Source organism: Salvelinus fontinalis, chromosome 5 (assembly GCF_029448725.1).
Source record: "Salvelinus fontinalis isolate EN_2023a chromosome 5, ASM2944872v1, whole genome shotgun sequence".
Lineage (NCBI taxonomy): Eukaryota > Metazoa > Chordata > Actinopteri > Salmoniformes > Salmonidae > Salvelinus > Salvelinus fontinalis.
The window spans coordinates 51,836,431-51,855,833 of NC_074669.1; the positions used below are offsets into that span (position 1 = coordinate 51,836,431).

Below are 19,403 nucleotides of genomic sequence, written 5' to 3' on the forward strand. Positions count from 1 at the left end.
CTGTGGAAGAATTTCGAGCTGTTTTGGGGCTTGTGGGAAGAGGGTGTTGGTTGTGTCATTTGATACTTCACTTGTTAAAAATTGCAACACTCGAGGAATCTTTAAAAAAAACGTCTCTGCTTAACTACAACCTTTTGTATCGTCTACGTCAGAGGGCCTATCGTCGAAATGTGGCTGCTGGTTTTCGTGGAAATGTCAGCATATTAGTTTAGTCTAAATAAATAATTCAAGATGGAATGAACACAGACACTGCAAGCCTTGAAGACTAAAAATATATATTTATTCTTTACAAATGTTAAGAGCCTTGCCAAAGAGAGAGAGCCCTCACCTTATCTAACCTCACAAAGAGCTTAGGCTACATAGCTTCTCAAAGGTTAGCCTTTGAAACAAAGAGCCAACAACCAAAAGCCTTTTTCCCTTGTCTTTGTCTCACCTTAAATCACACTCTCTCAAAACGAGTTGGCTATCAGTTCTCCGCTTCTCACATGGCAGAGTGCGTCGTGTTCTCTCTCGGTCTGCTTCGCCAGTCTATTTTTACGGCTTTATCATCCTCTGTGAGCCTTGTATAAGTCTCCTCTGAGAGAGGCACGACCGACGTGTTGAAATGCGAACTACCCCGCGGCTAACAAAGCAGTGTGGTTACAGTACTGTAAGGACGGACCCGTTTCTTCATAGAACGATGAGAGGGCAAAGCCTTTGTTGTTCCGCCCATTAAAATGCTTTTGGCTGAACTGGCCTTGGCATAGTTAGCGAGAATATACGGCCTATATTGAGCAGATATAGGCTTGTCTGTAAGCACGATCCCATTTCCCTCTCCTCATCAAGCTTGTCTCCAGTCAACTATGAGCTGTGGGTTTGTTGTGTCCTGGCCTGGCTGAGAGGGCCTTCTAGTTTGAAGGGAGGATAGGCTAGACGGGAGGTATTTTTAGATGCTCTAATAGATTTTGGATTGGAACCAGTCAGAGGTGGATGGACTGTTGAGTAAATCAGATGAAGTAGGAGCTAGGGAATTTTCAGGTCCTTTTTGTAGTATATTTTAGGTACTTTTCTGTGATGAGATCTGATGACTTTTAGGTGCTTTCCTTTTGAAGGCAGCGGTGTGTCAGCGGTAGATTCTGTAATTTCTACAGTCTATAGTCCTGTCTCTCTGACAGTCTGTCAGTTCAATTGGCTTTGTTCTGGCACTGTGTGAGGCAAGTGAAGTGTACTTTGGATTTTTCCCCTCTCAAAGTGGCCTGATTCAGTACAAACAAGGGAAATGTGAATAAAGGTCCACGTTGTGAGGTCCGTTGATCCCTGGAGTGAGTGTGCGTTTCTTTGTAGGCATTTGTGTGTTCCAGCCCCACAGAGTAACTGGCTGTAGGCCGTAGTCTCCCTAGCTGTCAGTGCCCATTTGAGAGTAGATGTCTCTCTGTCTCTCTCTGTTTCTGTCTGTCTGTTTGCTCCTTCAGTGAATGACCGTCGCTGTCAGTGCTGAGAGCCACAGGCTCTGGACCGGTATCTCCACTTCCTGGGCTTCTTCGACCTCCTGCAAGGATGTGCTTAGAGACGGAGAAATCCCAGTGATGAAAGAAGAAAAGGTCTTTTTAGAGGGTAGTCAGTGTCAGAATTTAAAAGGGATGAATTAGGACTGCCAATAGTGTATTTGAGTATTTTCTTCTCATTTCTTTGCTCCATTCAATAGCAGAACAACATACAGCCCTGAGTGACACCTGAAACGTGCCTTTGTGGACGACGTCGGTTGTTTACCGCTGTGGGGTAGGGTTACCGGGACGACGGGGTGTACCCGGGACCATCTAGCTAAGCGAATCCTGATACTGTCCATTAGCAGGGGGTCGATGGTCGACAGCCGCCTGCGACACAACGAGGGGAGGAAGGGGTTCTGGGAGGGATTCTATAAATCACTCTGGACGAGATCCCCAAGAGAGACCTTTAAAATCCGCTCTTCCCTGCCCTGTTCCCCAACCCCCTCCTTACCCCGTCCCACCCTACTTCAACAACCGCTAGGCTACTTAGCTGCTACGTTGACATTTACAGTGGCAAGAAAGAGTATGTGAACCCTTTAGAAATACCTGGATTTCTGCATAAATTGGCCATAGAACAGTCGGCTTAAATTAATAACACAAACAATTATACGTTTTTATGTCTTTATTGAACACACTGTGTAAACATTCACAGTGCAGGGTGGTGGGAAAAGTATGAACCCTTGGATTTATTAACTGGTTGACCCTCCTTTGGCAGCAATAACCTCAACCAAACGTTTTCTGTAGTTGCGCATCAGACCTGCAAAACGGTCAGAAGGAATTTTGGACCATTCCTCTTTACAAAACTGTTTCAGTTCAGCAATATTCTTGGGATGTCTGGTGTGAACTGCTCTCTTGAAGTCATGCCACAGCATCTCAATCGGGTTGAGGTCAGGACTCTGACTGGGACACTATTTTCTTCTGTTGAAGCCATTCTGTTGTTGATTTACTTCTGTGTTTTGGGTCGTTGTGCTGTTGCATCACCCAACTTCTGTTGAGCTTCAGTTGGCGGACAGATAGCCTAACAGTCTCCTGAAAAATGTCTTGATAAACTTGGGAATTCATTTTTCCGTCGATGACAGCAAGCTGTCCAGGCCCTGAGGCAGCAAAGCAGCCCCAAACCATGATGCTCCCTCCACCATACTTTACAGTTGGAATGAGGTTCTGATGTTGGTGTGCTGTGCCTTTTTTTCTCCACACCTAGTGTTGTGTGTTCCTTCACAACAATTCCATACAACATCTGTCCACATATTTTGCCAGTAGCGCTGTGGAACATCCAGGTGCACTTTTGCAAACTTTAGACGTGCAGCAATGTTTTATTTGGACAGCAGTGACTTCCATGGTGTCCTCCCACGAACACCATTCTTGTTTAGTGTTTTACGTATGTAGACTCGTCAACAGAGATGTTAGCATGTTCCTCAGATTTCTTTAGCTGACACTCCAGGATTCTTCTCAACCTCATTGAGCATTCTGCTCTTGCATCTTTGCATCTTCATCTTTGCAGGACGGCCACTCCTAGGGAGAGTAGCAACAGTGCTGAACTTTCTCCATTTATAGACAATACTGTGGACTGATGAACATCAAGGCTTTTAGAGATACTTTTGTAACCCTTTCCAGCTTTATACAAGTCAACAATTCTTAATCTTAGGTCTTCTGAGATCTGTTTTGTTCGAGGCATGGTTCGCATCAGGCAATGCTAATTGTAAATAGCAAATGCAAATTATTATTTTTTTTATAGGGCAAGGCAGCTCTAAACAACAATCGCCAAATCTCTTCTCATTGATTGGACTCCAGGTTAGCTGACTCCTGACTCCAATTAGCTTTTGGAGAAGTCGTTAGCCCAGGGGTTCACATACTTTTCCCAACCTACACTGAATGTTTAAATTATGTATTCAATATAGACAAGAAAAATACAATCATTTTTGTGTTATTAGTTTAAGCACACTGTTTGTCTATTGTCAATTTATGCAGAAATCCAGTTAATTCCAAAGGGTTCACATACTTTTTCTTGCCACTGTAGGCCAAGACCTGCACCCCCCAGATCTTACATCAATTGAATCAAGGCCGTGTCCTGTATGTCCTCTGTGTGTCACCACACATGTGGTGAAAACATAGCTATTTAATCAACTTTACATCAATCAGAAATCATGCCTAACTGTAATAGGCTAGATTTTGGGGAATGTAGTGGTAAGAAGTCCACCATTTTGAGATGATAGGCGGGGGCCGAGGACAGTTTGTCAGGGACTGAAATGGTCTATTGTATTCAAGTCCTCTTGTAGCTAGCCTGTTAGTCAGTGTAAAAAAAACCCAGATAGGCTAAGCTTTAATGACTGCAAATTGCCTAATGGTCAATCCATAAAACTCTGAGGAAAAAATCACAGTATACTACCAGGAGCACCAGTCGTTAAAAACAAACTGCTCCTCCACACACACCTTCTAGTCTACCTCAGTCATGATAAGTTATAACAGTGCCTTCATAAAGAAATTAGTGATCATATCTGAGTGCTGCTTGGCTGCCATGGCATTGGCACCCACCCAACAACGTTTACACGGTGGGTGTTGCAAAACGACGCGTGGCTCTGCCAGTCCGGACAGAAATAGCCTTTGTCTCAGCAAGCTTGCTCTGGTGTGTGTGTGTGTGTGTGTGTGTTTCTCAACATTGTTCGGAGGGAGAGAGTTCCACTGCCGGATCCAGCTAGAGCCACGGCAGAACTAGTCTTAGGGTGAGCCAAGCCCAGTCCAAACAAACCGATAGTGGAGCTAATTGTTATCCATCTGGGCTAAATAAATAAACTCAGAAAAAAAAGAAACATCCCTTTTTCAGGTCGTTAACCTCTCTGGGGTAGGTGGGACGCAATCGTCCCACCTGGCCAATAGCCAGGGAAAATACAGAGCGCCATATTCAACTAAAATGATATAAAAATCAAACTTTCATTAAATCACACATGTAAGATACCAAATTAAAGCTACACTCGTTGTGAATCCAGCCAACATGTCAGATTTCAAAAAGGCTTTTCGGTGAAAGCATAAGATGCTATTATCTGATGATAGCACAACAGTAAACAAAGAGAGTAGCATATTTCAACACTGCAGGCACGACACAACGCAGAAATAAAAATATAATTCATGCCTTTGACAATTCTTTTGTTGGCACTCTAATATGTCCCATAAACATCACAAATGGTCCTTTTGTTCGATTAATTCCATCGATATATATCCAAAATGTCAATTTATTTTGCGCGTTTCATCCAGAAAAACACAGCTTCCATCTTGCGCAACGTCACTACAAAATATATCAAAAGTTACATGTAAACTTTACCAAAACATTTCAAACTACTTTTGTAATACAACGTTAAGTATTTTTAAACGTTAATAATCGATCAATTTGAAGACGGGATGATCTGTGTTCAATACAAAAAGAAAACAAACTGACGCAACTTTTTTGGTAATGTGCCTCTCTCAAACAATTTACTTCGTGACCCTCATTTACGATGGCCGTACTTCTTCATTACACAAAGGAATAACCTCAACCAATTTCCAAAGACTGGTGACATCCAGTGGAAGCAGTAGGAACTGCAAACAAGTCCCTTAGAAATCTGGCGTCCAAATGAAAACTCATTGAAAAGAGTGACCTCAAATTTTTTTACATTCTGAATGGTTTGTCCTCGGGGTTTTGCCTGCTACATAAGTTCTGTTTTGCTCACAGACATGATTCAAACAGTTTTAGAAACTTCAGAGTGTTTTCTATCCAAATCTACTAATAATATGCATATCTTATATTCTGGGGATGAGTAGAAGGAAGTTGAAATTTGGCACGCTATTTATCCAAAAGTTAAAATGCTGCCCCCTACCCCGAAGAAGTTGACACTAACAGCTTACAGATGGTAGGCAATTAAGGTCACAGTTATAGAAACTTAGGACACTAAAGAAGCCTTTCTACTGACTGAAAAACACCAAAAGAAAGATGCCCAGGGTCCCTGCTCATCTGCGTGAACGTGCCTTAGGCATGCTGCAAGGGGGCATGAGGACTCCAGATGTGTCCAGGGCAATAAACTGCATTGTCCGTACTGTGAGACGCCTAAGACAGCGCTACAGGGAGACGGGATGGACAGCTGATCGTCCTCGCAGTGGCAGACCACGTGTAACAAGACCTGCACAGGATCGGTACATCTGAACATCACAACTGCGAGACAGGTACGGGATGGCAACAACTGCCCGAGTTACACCAGGAACGCACAATCCCTCCATCAGTGCTCAGACTCTCTGCAATAGGCTGAGAGAGGCTGGACTGAGGTCTTGTAGGGCTGTAAGACAGGTCCTCACCAGACATCACTGGCACCAACCCACCGTCGCCTGACCAGAAAAAACTGTAGAAAGTGCTCTTCACTGACGAGTCCCGGTTTTGTCTCACCAGGGGTGATGGTCGGATTCGCGTTTATCATCGAAGGAATGAGCGTTACCCTGAGGCCTGTACTCTGGAGTGGGATCGAGTTGGAGGTAGAGGGTGGCATGGGGAGGTGTGTCACAGCATCAATGGACTGAGCTTGTTGTCATTGCAGGCGATCTCAACGCTGTGCATTACAGGGAAGACATCCTCCTCCCTCATGTAGTACCCTTCCCGCAGGCTCATCCTGACATGGCCCTCCAGCATGACAATGCCACCAGCCGAGCAGTTGCCGTACCAGGCAGTGATGCAACCAGTCAAGATGCTCTCGATGTTGCAGCTGTTGAACCATTTGAGGCCCCATGCCAAATCATTTTAGTTTCCTGAGGGGGAATAGGCTTTGTCGTACCCTCTTCTAGACTTTCTTGGTAAGTTTGGACCATTCTAGTTTGTTGGTGATGTGGACCCCAAGGAACTTGAAGCTCTCAACCTGCTCCACTACAGCCCCGTCAATGAGAATGGGGTATCGGTATTCCTTTTCCTGTAGTCCACAATCATCTTCTTTGTCTTTATTATGTTGAGGGATAGGTTGTTATTCTGGCACCACCCGGCCATGTCTCTGACCTCCTCCCTATAGGCTGTCGGTAATCAGGCCTAACACTGTTGCGTCGTCTGCAAACCTAATGATGGTGTTGGAGGCGTGCCTGGCCACACAGTCGTGGGTGAACAGGGAGTACACAAGGGGACTGAGAACACACCCCTGAGGGGCCCACGTGTTGAGGATCAGCGTGGCGGATGTGTTGCTACCTACCCTCACCACCTGGGAGCGGCCCTTCAGGAAGTCAAGGATCCAGTTGCAGAGAGAGATGTTTGGTCCCAGGATCCTTAGCTTAGTGATGAGCTTTGAGGTCACTGTGGTGTTGAACGCTGAGCTGTAGTCAATGAATAGCATTCTCACATAGATGTTCCTTTTGTCCAGGTGGGAAAGGGCAGTGTGGAGTGCAATAGAGATTGCATCATCTGTGGATCTGTTTGGGCGTTAGGCAAATTGGAGTGGGTCTAAGGTTTCTGGGATAATGGTGTTAATGTGAACCATGACCAGCCTTTCAAAGCACTTCATGGCTACGGACGTGAGTGCTATGGGTCTTTAGTCATTTAGGCAGGGTACCTTAGTGTTCTTGGGCACAGGGACTATGGTGGTCTGCTTGAAACATGTTGGTATTACAGACTCAATCAGGGACATGTTGAAAATGTCAGTGAAGACGCCTGCCAGTTGGTCAGTACATGCCCGGAGCACACGTCCTTTTAATCAGTCTGGCTCCGCGGCCTTGTGAATGTTGACCTGTTTAAAGGTCTTCCTCACGTCGGCTATGGAGAGAGTGATCACACAGTCGTCCGGAACAGCTGATGCTCTCATGCATGCCTCGGTGTTGCTTGCCTCGAAGCGAGCATAGAAGTGATTTAGCTTGTCTGGTAGGCTCGTGTCACTGGGCAGCTCGCGGCTGTGCTTCCCATTGTAGTATGTAATAGTTTGCAGGCCCTGCCACATAAGACGAGCGTCAGAGCCGGTGTAGTACGATTCAATCTTAGTCCTGTATTGGCGCTTTGCCTGTTTGATGGTTCGTCGGAGGGCATAGCATGTTTCTTATAAGCTTCTGGGTTAGAGTCCCGCACCTTTAATGCGGTGGCTCTACCCTTTAGCTCAGTGTGAGCGTTACCTGTAATCCATGGCTTCTGGTAGGATATGTACGTACAGTCACTGGGGACGACGTCCTCGATGCACTTATTGATGAAGCCAGTGACTAATGTGGTGTACTCCTCAATGCCATCGGAAGAATCCCGGAACATATTCCAGTCTGTGCTAGCAAAACCGTCCTGTAGTTTAGCATCTGCTTCATCTGACCACTTTTTTTATAGACCGAGTCACTGGTGCTTCCTGCTTTAATTTTTGCTTGTAAGCAGGAATCAAGAGGATAGAATTGTGGTCAGATTTGCCAAATGGAGGGCGAGGGAGAGCTTTGTATGCGTCTCTGTGTGTGGAGTACAAGTGATCTAGAATGGTTTTCCCTCTGGTTGCGCATTTAACATGCTGATAGAAATTTTGATAAAACTGATTTAGGTTTCCCTGCATTAAAGTCCTGGCCGCTAGGAGCGTCGCCTATGGGTGAGCGGTTTCCTGTTTGCTTATTACCTTATACAGCTGACTGTGGTCTTAGTGCAGGAATCCGTCTGTGGTGGTAAATAAACAGCCACGACAAATATTGATAAACTCTCTTGGCAAATAGTGTGGTCTACAGCTGTTCATGAGATACTCTACTTCAGGTGAGCAAAATCTAGAGACTTCCTTAGATTTTGTGCACCAGCTGTTTACAAATATGCACGATCTAACCCCCCCCCCCCCCCCCCCCCCCCCCTCATCTTGCTGGATTGTGCTGTTCTATCTAGCCATTGCAGTGTATATCCATGTTGGCAAGTAATACTGACGGTAAAGGCAGATTTCCCACTCGCCTTCGGCATATCCTTACGAGGCACCCCGCTCTGTGTCCTCTGTACCTGCGTCTCTTTCTCCTGCCAATGACAGGGATTTTGGCCTTGTCGGGTGTCTGAAGTTCATCCTGTGCGTCCTGCTTGTTGAAGTAAAAAATCTTTGTCTAATCCGAGGTGAGTGATCGCTGTCCTGATATTCCAAAGCTCTTTTTTTGCCGTAAGATACAGTGGCAGAAACATTATGTACAAAATAAGTTACAAATAACGCAAGAAAAAAACACACAATTGCACAATTAGTTAGGCGCCCGTAAAACTGCTGCCATTTCTTTCGGCGCCATTTTATCATTGCCATTTACATTTAAGTCATTAAGCAGACGCTCTTATCCAGAGCGACTTACAAATTGGTGCATTCACCTTATGATATCCAGTGGAACAACCACTTTACAATAGTGCATCTAAACCTTTTAGGGGGGGGGGGGGGGGGGGGGGGGGGGTTAGAAGGATTACTTTATCCTATCCTAGGTATTCCTTAAAGAGGTGGGGTTTCAGGTGTCTCCGGAAGGTGGTGATTGACTCCGCTGACCTGGCGTCGTGAGGGAGTTTATTCCACCATTGGGGGGCCAGAGCAGCGAACAGTTTTGACTGGGCTGAGCGGGAACTGTACTTCCTCAGAGGTAGGGAGGCGAGCAGGCCAGAGGTGGATGAACGCAGTGCCCTTGTTTGGGTGTAGGGCCTGATCAGAGCCTGAAGGTACGGAGGTGCAGTTCCCCTCACAGCTCCGTAGGCAAGCACCATGGTCTTGTAGCGGATGCGAGCTTCAACTGGAAGCCAGTGGAGAGAGCGGAGGAGCGGGGTGACGTGAGAGAACTTGGGAAGGTTGAACACCAGACGGGCTGCGGCGTTCTGGATGAGTTGTAGGGGTTTAATGGCACAGGCAGGGAGCCCAGCCAACAGCGAGTTGCAGTAATCCAGACGGGAGATGACAAGTGCCTGGATTAGGACCTGCGCCGCTTCCTGTGTGAGGCAGGGTCGTACTCTGCGAATGTTGTAGAGCATGAACCTACAGGAACGGGTCACCGCCTTGATGTTAGTTGAGAACGACAGGGTGTTGTCCAGGATCACGCCAAGGTTCTTAGCACTCTGGGAGGAGGACACAATGGAGTTGTCAACCGTGATGGCGAGATCATGGAACGGGCAGTCCTTCCCCGGGAGGAAGAGCAGCTCCGTCTTGCCGAGGTTCAGCTTGAGGTGGTGATCCGTCATCCACACTGATATGTCTGCCAGACATGCAGAGATGCGATTCGCCACCTGGTTATCAGAAGGGGGAAAGGAGAAGATTAATTGTGTGTCGTCTGCATAGCAATGATAGGAGAGACCATGTGAGGATATGACAGAGCCAAGTGACTTGGTGTATAGCGAGAATAGGAGAGGGCCTAGAACAGAGCCCTGGGGGACACCAGTGGTGAGAGCACGTGGTGCGGAGACAGATTCTCGCCACGCCACCTGGTAGGAGCGACCTGTCAGGTAGGACGCAATCCAAGCGTGGGCCGCGCCGGAGATGCCCAACTTGGAGAGGGTGGAGAGGAGGATCTGATGGTTCACAGTATCAAAGGCAGCCGATAGGTCTAGAAGGATGAGAGGAGAGAGAGTTAGCTTTAGCAGTGCGGAGCGCCTCCGTGACACAGAGAAGAGCAGTCTCAGTTGAATGACTAGTCTTGAAACCTGACTGATTAGGATCAAGAAGGTCATTCTGAGAGAGATAGCAGGAGAGCTGGCCAAGGACGGCACGTTCAAGAGTTTTGGAGAGAAAAGAAAGAAGGGATACTGGTCTGTTGTTGACATCGGAGGGATCGAGTGTAGGTTTTTTCAGAAGGGGTGCAACTCTCGCTCTCTTGAAGACGGGAGGGACGTAGCCAGCGGTCAAGGATGAGTTGATGAGCGAGGTGAGGTAAGGGAGAAGGTCTCTGGAAATGGTCTGGAGAAGAGAGGAGGGGATAGGGTCAAGCGGGCAGGTTGTTGGGCGGCCGGCCGTCACAAGACGCGAGATTTCATCTGGAGAGAGAGGGGAGAAAGAGGTCAAAGCACAGGGTAGGGCACTGTGAGCAGAACCAGCGGTGTCGTTTGACTTAGCAAACGAGGATCGGATGTCGTCGACCTTCTTTTCAAAATGGTTGACGAAGTCATCCGCAGAGAGGGAGGGGGAGGAGGATTCAGGAGGGAGGAGAAGGTGGCAAAGAGCTTCCTAGGGTTAGAGGCAGATGCTTGGATCTGTTGCTTCTCTTCCCTAACAGTTGAAACTCAACTCAAATATTGAAAAACAACCTAGCTTGTGAACAACACAAGGTAAATAGCCAAGAATAACAAGGACAGAGTCTCACTTCAGTAGACTTTAGTTTCAAGTAAATTAGACCTGGTAGATTATATATCTTTTTTTATCTACCTGCTGGACCAAAAAGTTAATTTTAGGCCCTGGTCTGAACATATGGGTTTCATGTTACCCCAGAGTTTGTGTGTGTGTGTTTGCTTCTGGAATGTGTATGTCAAAGGGCCATGTGGAACCAGTGTGTTTGGGAGCCCAGCTAAGTGGCGATAACCAGGCTTTCCAGTCGTGGCCTCGTTTTGATAGAAAGATTGTGAGGTTGGCGTGGAGCCACTGCATACTGGCAGAGCAGGGGGGCAGATTTGAGCCCAACTGAGAGGGCAGCAGTGTTTATGACCGCATACCAGCCTAGCGGCTAAGCTAGGGAGACTGAGGGTGTTAAATTGTGATGGGGTTATTACTACCATTCGTGGTCGCAGTGTGTGTGACGAGGGGAATAGAAAAATTAACAAAGGTTGAGCCTCTTCCCAGCGCTGCCGTTCTCAGAGTTATAGATTTCAAGTTTGGGTTCCGCTCAACACTATGAAGGCACCACGCGGGTGAGTGTGTGTGGGTTAATGAGTGTGTGTCCTCTGGAAGTAAACGGTGTGTGCGGAAGACAGGGTTTGTGGTTTATTATGTCTGTTGGCTTGGCTGTATAGGGAGGAGTAACTGTAAACTCTGTGTGTGTGTGTAGAGTTGGGCTGTATCCAGTTTTCTATCTTCTTACTGTGTCTGTGCCATCCCAGGATATACATTATTACCGCTAGTGCACACAAGGGCCCCTTTTTTCCCAAATGTAAATAAAGCCCCAAAAATGTTATTTACCAGAATGCTAACATGTACTAAGGAATCCCCATAGGGGATGCTAGGTAAACGCTAACGAGCGCATGCAAACATTTCTTACTAGGACAACTCATAAAGTAATGCAAGTATCACAAAACACAGTTTGCAGCACACACAAAACAAATTTAGACTGCAGGGATCTTCATCCAGGAGGCGATTGTCTCTGTTGCTGTCACCAAGAAGCTTGATCTTGCAAGCTAACGTTAGCCATTTAGCAAAACCCAGCTGGGGTGAGTTAATTTGGCGCATCTTAGATAGTTAACTTGATAGTTATACAATATATCAGTTTTGAATTTCATACAAGTGTAACTTGTTCACCTCACTTAAGTTGCGCTGCAGGAGTGACTCACCTCAAGAAGCTCCCATTTTGCTTGTTGTGCATCTTTGTAAACAAACACACTTGACTGGCTTAAACAGCTGTTTTGGGAAACTAGTACCGGTAAGCTTCATAATGAAAAATTATCTAACAGGCGAACTGATGAACACGATCTGCTTTGTCTATTTCCAAGTGCAGAGGTTGACTGCAGGTATTTATTTAAAATGTAGAAATATTCAGATTTATATATATTTTTTAAATGTATTGGAAAATCCATACAGAGGATTTTTCTAAATTCCCGGGATACGGCAAATATGGTATACCACCTAACCCTAGCATGTGTGTTTTTGTTTCTCTTTTCCTCCTTTCTTTCTTAGGCATGTCCCTCTGTGGAGAATGGGAATTTTCCGTTGTGGACCACACAAACACATACTCACTCAGGAATTGTATTTTCTTCAGTAGTAGTCGGGTGTGTGTGGACACATTATACTATACTTGTTAGTACCAAAAGTCCTCACAAGAATAGTAAACCAACTAAAATTGAGGACATTTTGCCGGGCCTCACTACTTTAGGGTTAGGGAAAATAGGATTTTGAATGGGCATAAATTGTTGGTCCCTAAAATGTGTGTGTGTAAAAATATTATGTCTATGGTGTATGTAAGCACCTGAGCTGAGACTGGGCATCTACCACCACACTATCAGATTAGAGCAGCAATGTATGTTAAAAAAAACTATCTGAAATTATCATCACCCACTAATTAACTTGTCATTTTTGCAAATTAAAAGTGTTTGAACTAGTCATTTATTTTTTTTATTTATTTATTTATTTAACCTTTATTTAACCAGGTAGGCAAATTGAGAACACGTTCTCATTTACAATTGCGACCTGGCCAAGATAAAGCAAAGCAGTTCGACACATACAACAACACATAGTTACACATGGAGTAAAAACAAACATATAGTCAATAATACAGTGAAAAAAAGAAAAAATAAGTCTATATACAATGTGAGCAAGTGAGGTGAGATAAGGGAGGTGAAGGCAAACAGATATATGTATAAATAAATAAAAATATAAAAAGGCCATGGAGGCGAAGTGAGTACAACACAGCAAGTAAAATAAAAACAACAAAAAAAACACTGGAATGGTTGGTTTGCATTGGAAGAAAGTGCAAAGTAGAGACAGAAATAATGGGGTGCAAAGGAGCAAAATAAATTAATAAATAAATACAGTAGGTAAAGAGGTAGTTGTTTGGGCTAAATTGTAGATGGGTTATGTACAGGTGCAGTAATCTACGAGCTGCTCTGACAGCTGGTGCTTAAAGCTAGTGAGGGAGATAGGTGTTTCCAGTTTCAGAGATTTTTGTAGTTCGTTCCAGTCATTGGCAGCAGAGAACTGGAAGGAGAGGCGTCCAAAGGAAGAATTGGTTTTGGGGGTGACTAGAGAGATATACCTGCTGGAGCGCGTGCTACGGGTAGGTGCTGCTATGGTGACCAGCGAGCTGAGATAAGGGGGGACTTTACCTAGCAGGGTCTTGTAGATGACCTGGAACCAATGGGTTTGGCGACGAGTATGAAGCGAGGGCCAGCCAACGAGAGTGTACAGGTCGCAGTGGTGGGTAGTATATGGGGCTTTGGTGACAAAACGGATGGCACTGTGATAGACTGCATCCAATTTATTGAGTAGGGTTTTGGAGGCTATTTTGTAAATGACATCACCGAAGTCGAGGATTGGTAGGATGGTCAGTTTTACAAGGGTATGTTTGGCAGCATGAGTAAAGGATGCTTTGTTGCGGAATAGGAAGCCAATTCTAGATTTGACTTTGGATTGGAGATGTTTGATGTGGGTCTGGAAGGAGAGTTTACAGTCTAACCAGACACCTAGGTATTTGTAGTTGTCCACATATTCTAAGTCAGAGCCGTCCAAAGTAGTGATGTTGGACAGGCGGGCAGGAGCAGGCAGCGATCGGTTGAAGAGCATGCATTTGGTTTTACTTGTATTTAAGAGCAGTTGGAGGCCACGGAAGGAGAGTTGTATGGCATTGAAGCTCGCCTGGAGGGTTGTTAACACAGTGTCAAAAGAAGGGCCAGAAGTATACAGAATAGTGTCGTCTGCGTAGAGGTGGATCAGAGAATCACCAGCAGCAAGAGCGACATCATTGATGTAAACAGAGAAGAGAGTCGGTCCAAGAATTGAACCCTGTGGCACCCCCATAGAGACTGCCAGAGGCCCGGACAACAGACCCTCCGATTTGACACACTGAACTCTATCAGAGAAGTAGTTGGTGAACCAGGCGAGGCAATCATTAGAGAAACCAAGGCTGTCGAGTCTGCCAATGAGGATGTGGTGATTGACAGAGTCAAAAGCCTTGGCCAGGTCAATGAATACGGCTGCACAGTATTGTTTCCTATCGATGGCGGTTACGATATCGTTTATGACCTTGAGCGTGGCTGAGGTGCACCCATGACCAGCTCTGAAACCAGATTGCATAGCGGAGAAGGTGTGGTGTGATTCGAAATGGTCGGTAATCTGTTTGTTGACTTGGCTTTCGAAGACCTTAGAAAGGCAGGGTAGGATAGATATAGGTCTGTAGCAGTTAGGGTCAAGGGTGTCCTCCCCTTTGAAGAGGGGGATAACCGCAGCTGCTTTCCAATCTTTGGGGATCTCAGACGACACGAAAGAGAGGTTGAAGAGGCTAGTAATAGGGGTGGCAACAATTTCAGCAGATAGTTTTAGAAAGAAAGGGTCCAGATTATCTAGCCCGGCTGATTTGTAAGGGTCCAGATTTTGCAGCTCATTAAGAACATCAGCTGACTGTATTTGGGAGAAAGAGAAATGGGGAAGGCTTGGGCGAGTAGCAGAGGGGAGGGCAGTGCTGTTGTCCCGGGTAGGGGTAGCCAGGTGGAAAGCATGGCCAGCCGTAGAAAAATGCTTATTGAAATTCTCAATTATAGTGGGTTTGTCGGTGGTGACAGTGTTTCCTATCTTCAGGGCGGTTGGAAGCTGGGAGGAGGTGTTCTTATTCTCCATGGACTTTACGGTGTCCCAGAACTTTTTTGAATTTGTGTTGCAGGAAGCAAATTTCTGCTTGAAAAAGCTAGCCTTGGCTGTTCTAACTGCCTGTGTATATTGGTTTCTGGCTTCCCTGAAAAGTTGCATATCACGGGGGCTGTTCGATGCTAATGCAGAACGCCATAGGATGTTTTTCTGTTGGTTAAGGGCAGTCAGGTCAGGAGAGAACCAAGGGCTATATCTGTTCCTGGTTCTAAATTTCTTGAATGGGGCATGCTTATTCAAGATGGTGAGGAAGGCATTTTAAAAAAATGACCAGGCATCCTCTACTGACGGGATGAGATCAATATCCTTCCAGGATACCCCGGCCAGGTCAATTAGGAAGGCCTGCTCGCTGAAGTGTTTCAGGGAGCGTTTGACAGTGATGAGTGGAGGTCGTTTGACCGCTGACCCATTACGGATGCAGGCAATGAGGCAGTGATCGCTGAGATCTTGGTTAAAAACAGCAGAGGTGTATTTGGAGGGCAAGTTTGTTAGGATGATATCTATGAGGGTACCCGTGTTTACGGAATTGGGGTGGTACCTGGTAGGTTCATTAATAATTTGTGTGAGACTGAGGGCATCAAGCTTAGATTGTAGGGTGGCTGGGGTGTTGAGCATGTTCAAATTTAGGTCGCCTAGCAGCACGAGCTCTGAAGATAGATGGGGGGCAATCAGTTCACATATAGTGTCCAGAGCACAGCTGGGGGCAGAGGGTGGTCTATAGCAGGCGGCAACGGTGAGAGACTTGTTTTTAGAGAGGTGGATTTTTAAAAGTAGAAGTTCAAATTGTTTGGGAACAGACCTGGATAGTATAACAGAACTCTGCAGGCAGTCTTTGCAGTAGATTGCAACACCGCCCCCTTTGGCCGTTCTATCTTGTCTGAAAATATTGTAATTGGGGATAAAAATGTCTGAATTTTTGGTGGTCTTTCTAAGCCAGGATTCAGACACGGCTAAAACATCCGGGTTGGTAGAGTGTGCTAAAGCAGTGAACAAAACAAACTTAGAGAGGAGGCTCCTAATGTTAACATGCATGAAGCCAAGGCTATTACGGTTACAGAAGTCATCAAAAGAGAGCGCCTGGGGAATAGGAGTGGAGCCAGGTACTGCAGGGCCTGGATTCACCTCTACATCACCAGAGGAACAGAGGAGAAGTAGGATAATGGTACGGCTAAAAGCTATGAGAATTGGTCGCCTAGAGCTACCAGAGCAGAGAGTAAAAGGAAGTTTCTGGGGGCGATAAAATAGTTTAAAGGAATAATGTACAGACAAAGGTATGGTAGGATGTGAATACAGTGGAGGTAAACCTAGGTATTGAGTGATGATGAGAGAGATCTTGTCTCTAGAAACATCATTGAAACCAGGTGATGTCATCGCATATGTGGGTGGTGGAACTGCAGGGTTGGATATGGTATAGAGAGCAGGGCTAGAATCTCTACAGTGAAATAAGCCAATAAACACTAACCAGAACAGCAATGGACAAGGCATATTTACATTAAGGAGAGGCAAGCTTAATCGAGTGATAAATAAGGGTCCAGTGAGTAGAGGTTGGTTGGGGTCGTGGCGATTCAGACAGCTGGCCGGGTATATGGCTATCGGTAGCAGCATAGGATGGAGGTCTGTTTGTAGATACCTCGTGCGTTTCCGTCGGTAGGTTCCGTGTAGTGGGGTTTTGTTCAGATAGCAGCCGATAAGACAGCTAACGATTAGCGGGCCTCAGATGAGCGTTCAGGTAACGCCGGGACGGAGGTGCCGGTTGGATAAATCCCTCGGGCAGATAACGTCGGCAGTCAGTCGTGAAGGCCCGGTGGGGTTCCGTATCTGCAGCAGCAACAAAGAAGCGGGTCCGGATGGTGATGGAACTCCTCAGCTGGCTAGCTCCAGCATGATTTGAGTTAGCTCCGGGGTCGACGTAAGCCAATAGTCACACGGTATGCAGCTAGCTAGCTGCGAAATCAAGGTGCAAGTGTCCATTTATCTTATACATGTAGCTATGACAACCAATTAATATATAGCACAACTTTGGAATTCACCCCAGCTTTTTGGGTGACCTGACTAAATTGAATACTTCACCAAAGGTATGTGCTTTGTCCACGGGGGAAATGTCATGCTGAAACAGGAAAGGGCCTTACCCAAACTATTGCCACAATGTTGGAAGCACAGAACTGTCTAAAATGTCATTGTATGCAGTAGTGTTAAGACTTCCCTTCACTAGAACTAAGGGGCCTAGCCCGAACCATGAAAAACAGCCCCAGACCATTATTCCTCTACCAAACTTTACAGTTGGCCGTATGCATTCAGGCACATGGCGTTCTCCTGGCATCCGCCAAACCCAGATTCGTCTGTCGGACTCAGGGATGCAAACTAGTCACCTTTCGCCAAAATAGGTGACCTACGTGATTTGTGTAGGGAGGGAGGGGGTGGGGGGCTTTTGAAGCGTGTTTGGAGCAATACTGGCTGTATCCAAGGCTCAACCGCAGAATGGAGCACGCGACTGAAGAGAGAAGAGAACCAATTTGCTAGTTACAACATCTGCTCTGGAAAGACAGCAGAGAGTAGAAAGGCAGTTTGCCATTTACAGCAGCGCGTCCCCTGAATAACAACGAAGAGGTAGGTCTCCTGACCAATGAGACGGGGGTGAGAAGGTGATGAAGCGTTCTTCATGAGCTGTAACTGAAAACTGGCATTTGGAAAGTTTGAGGTGAGAGATAAAGTGCGGTGAAACAAGTATTGTTAGCATTTTAAGAAACGTTATCTTGCTAGCTGGATCAAATTATCCGTTAGCCAGAGAAACCTATAGAGGTGAAAGAAACGCCACACACTTTCCCTCTTTCTCACTTTTTCAATACAGTGGATACAAATGAGTATGCCAGGTGTACTCTCTTCTGAAAGAGAGAAATTATGCCAATAAAGGGTCTCATGCTCTGCTGCTGGAACATTGTAGAACAGATGTCCGCAGGCAGAAAGTGTACAATGAAATAACCTGCAGAGTAGCCCCAAGATATTGCTTTTGTTGTGTTGAGCTCGACAGTAACACTTTTGTGAGTGAGGGGGGATTATTACATTTTTGACTCAGTGAACATTGTTTTTGCACACATGTAGCCTTGTGCACTTGATTGATGTCTGCTACAGTGGCCACTATAATAGAGCAAAAATAGAATGCCTGTTTGTTTCATTCTATTTCTACTTTAAAAGTTTTTTTTTTTCCCCAAGTGCAATATTTAGATGTGTGTGGTCACAAGCGTTCTATTATAAAGGCTGCCCTGGTTAACTGCAATATTAGTGTATTGTTTGTTTTTTTCAAGACTTGAGTGTCAATTGCAGTAAAGTCTAGGCAACAAATAACATTGGATTGCTTGCTTTACATTTTTTAGCTGTGAGTTAGGTTCACATTAAGCACTTTTTATTTTACACACACACAATTCTTTGTTGTTTAGTTAGTTAAAACCTGCATTTCCCCCTAGCAGGGTGCAACAAAATAAAGTGTCACCTTTTTTGGGCCCTCACCAATTTGCATCCCTGCAGACTGCCAGATGGTGAAGTGTGATTCATCATTCCAGAGAACGCTTTTCCACTGCTCCAATGGCGGCGAGCTTTACACCACTCCAGCCGACGCTTGGCACTGTGCATGGTGATTTTAGGCTTGTGTGCGGCTGCTCGGCCATGGAGACCCATTTCATGAAGCCCCCGACGAACAGTTCTTGTTCTGACTTTGCTTCCAGAGGCAGTTTGGAACTCGGTAGTGCGTGTTGCAACCAAGGACAGACGACTTCAGCACTCGCCGGTCCTTTTCTGCACGCTTGTGTGGCCTACAACTTCGCAGCTGAGCCGTTGTTGCTCCACTTCACAATAACAGCACGTACAGTTGACCAGGTCAGAAATTTGACGAACTGACCTGTTGGAAAGGTGACGGTGTCCTGTTGAATGTCACTGAGCTCTTCAGTAAGGCCATTCTACTGCCAATGTTTGTCTATGGCTGTGTGCTTGATTTTATACACCTGTCAGCAACGGGTGTGGCTGAAAATAGAGGAATCCACTAATTTGAAAGGGTGTCCACATACTTTTGTGTATAGATAGATCTATAACTCACATTTATACACTGTCATTCACATGGAAAGCATGTCTAAGTAGCAGTATGTGCGCTATTTTTTATGCTTTCCGTGTTTATTTTATTTTGCGTCTTTTACTTTCGAATTTGTACACTAGCTTCAAACCACTGAAAATACAAAATGTTTGGTTACTGAAAATATATTTCAGTGATTTAGATGGTACAATGATTCTCTACACCCCTCAAACTTTTATGGACCAAGTGGCGCAGCGGTCTATGGCACTGCATTGCAGTGCTCGAGGAGGCCTCACTCTGTCCCTAAGAGTTTGAGGGGTGTAGAGAATCATTGTACCATCCAAATCGCTGTGAAATCTCTTTTGTCTGGCG

General features: G+C 45.6%; 1 protein-coding gene across 3 annotated transcripts in view; it reads left to right on the top strand.

Annotated features, from left to right (window-relative positions):
• Positions 1-19,403, top strand: part of LOC129855802 (RING finger protein 24-like) — a 62,914-nt gene that overhangs the window by 14,994 nt on the left and 28,517 nt on the right. Inside the window, exon 1 of one of the 3 annotated variants that reach the window (XM_055923827.1) lies at positions 10,487-11,313. The exons of 1 other annotated variant lie outside the window; for it this stretch is intronic. In XM_055923827.1, the coding sequence (XP_055779802.1) occupies positions 11,297-11,313 (17 nt within the window). In that variant the 5' untranslated portion in view covers positions 10,487-11,296. Of the gene's footprint in view, positions 1-10,486; positions 11,314-12,292; positions 12,385-19,403 lie in introns of those variants that run through there. One more of the 3 variants, XM_055923829.1, reaches the window with a different exon arrangement.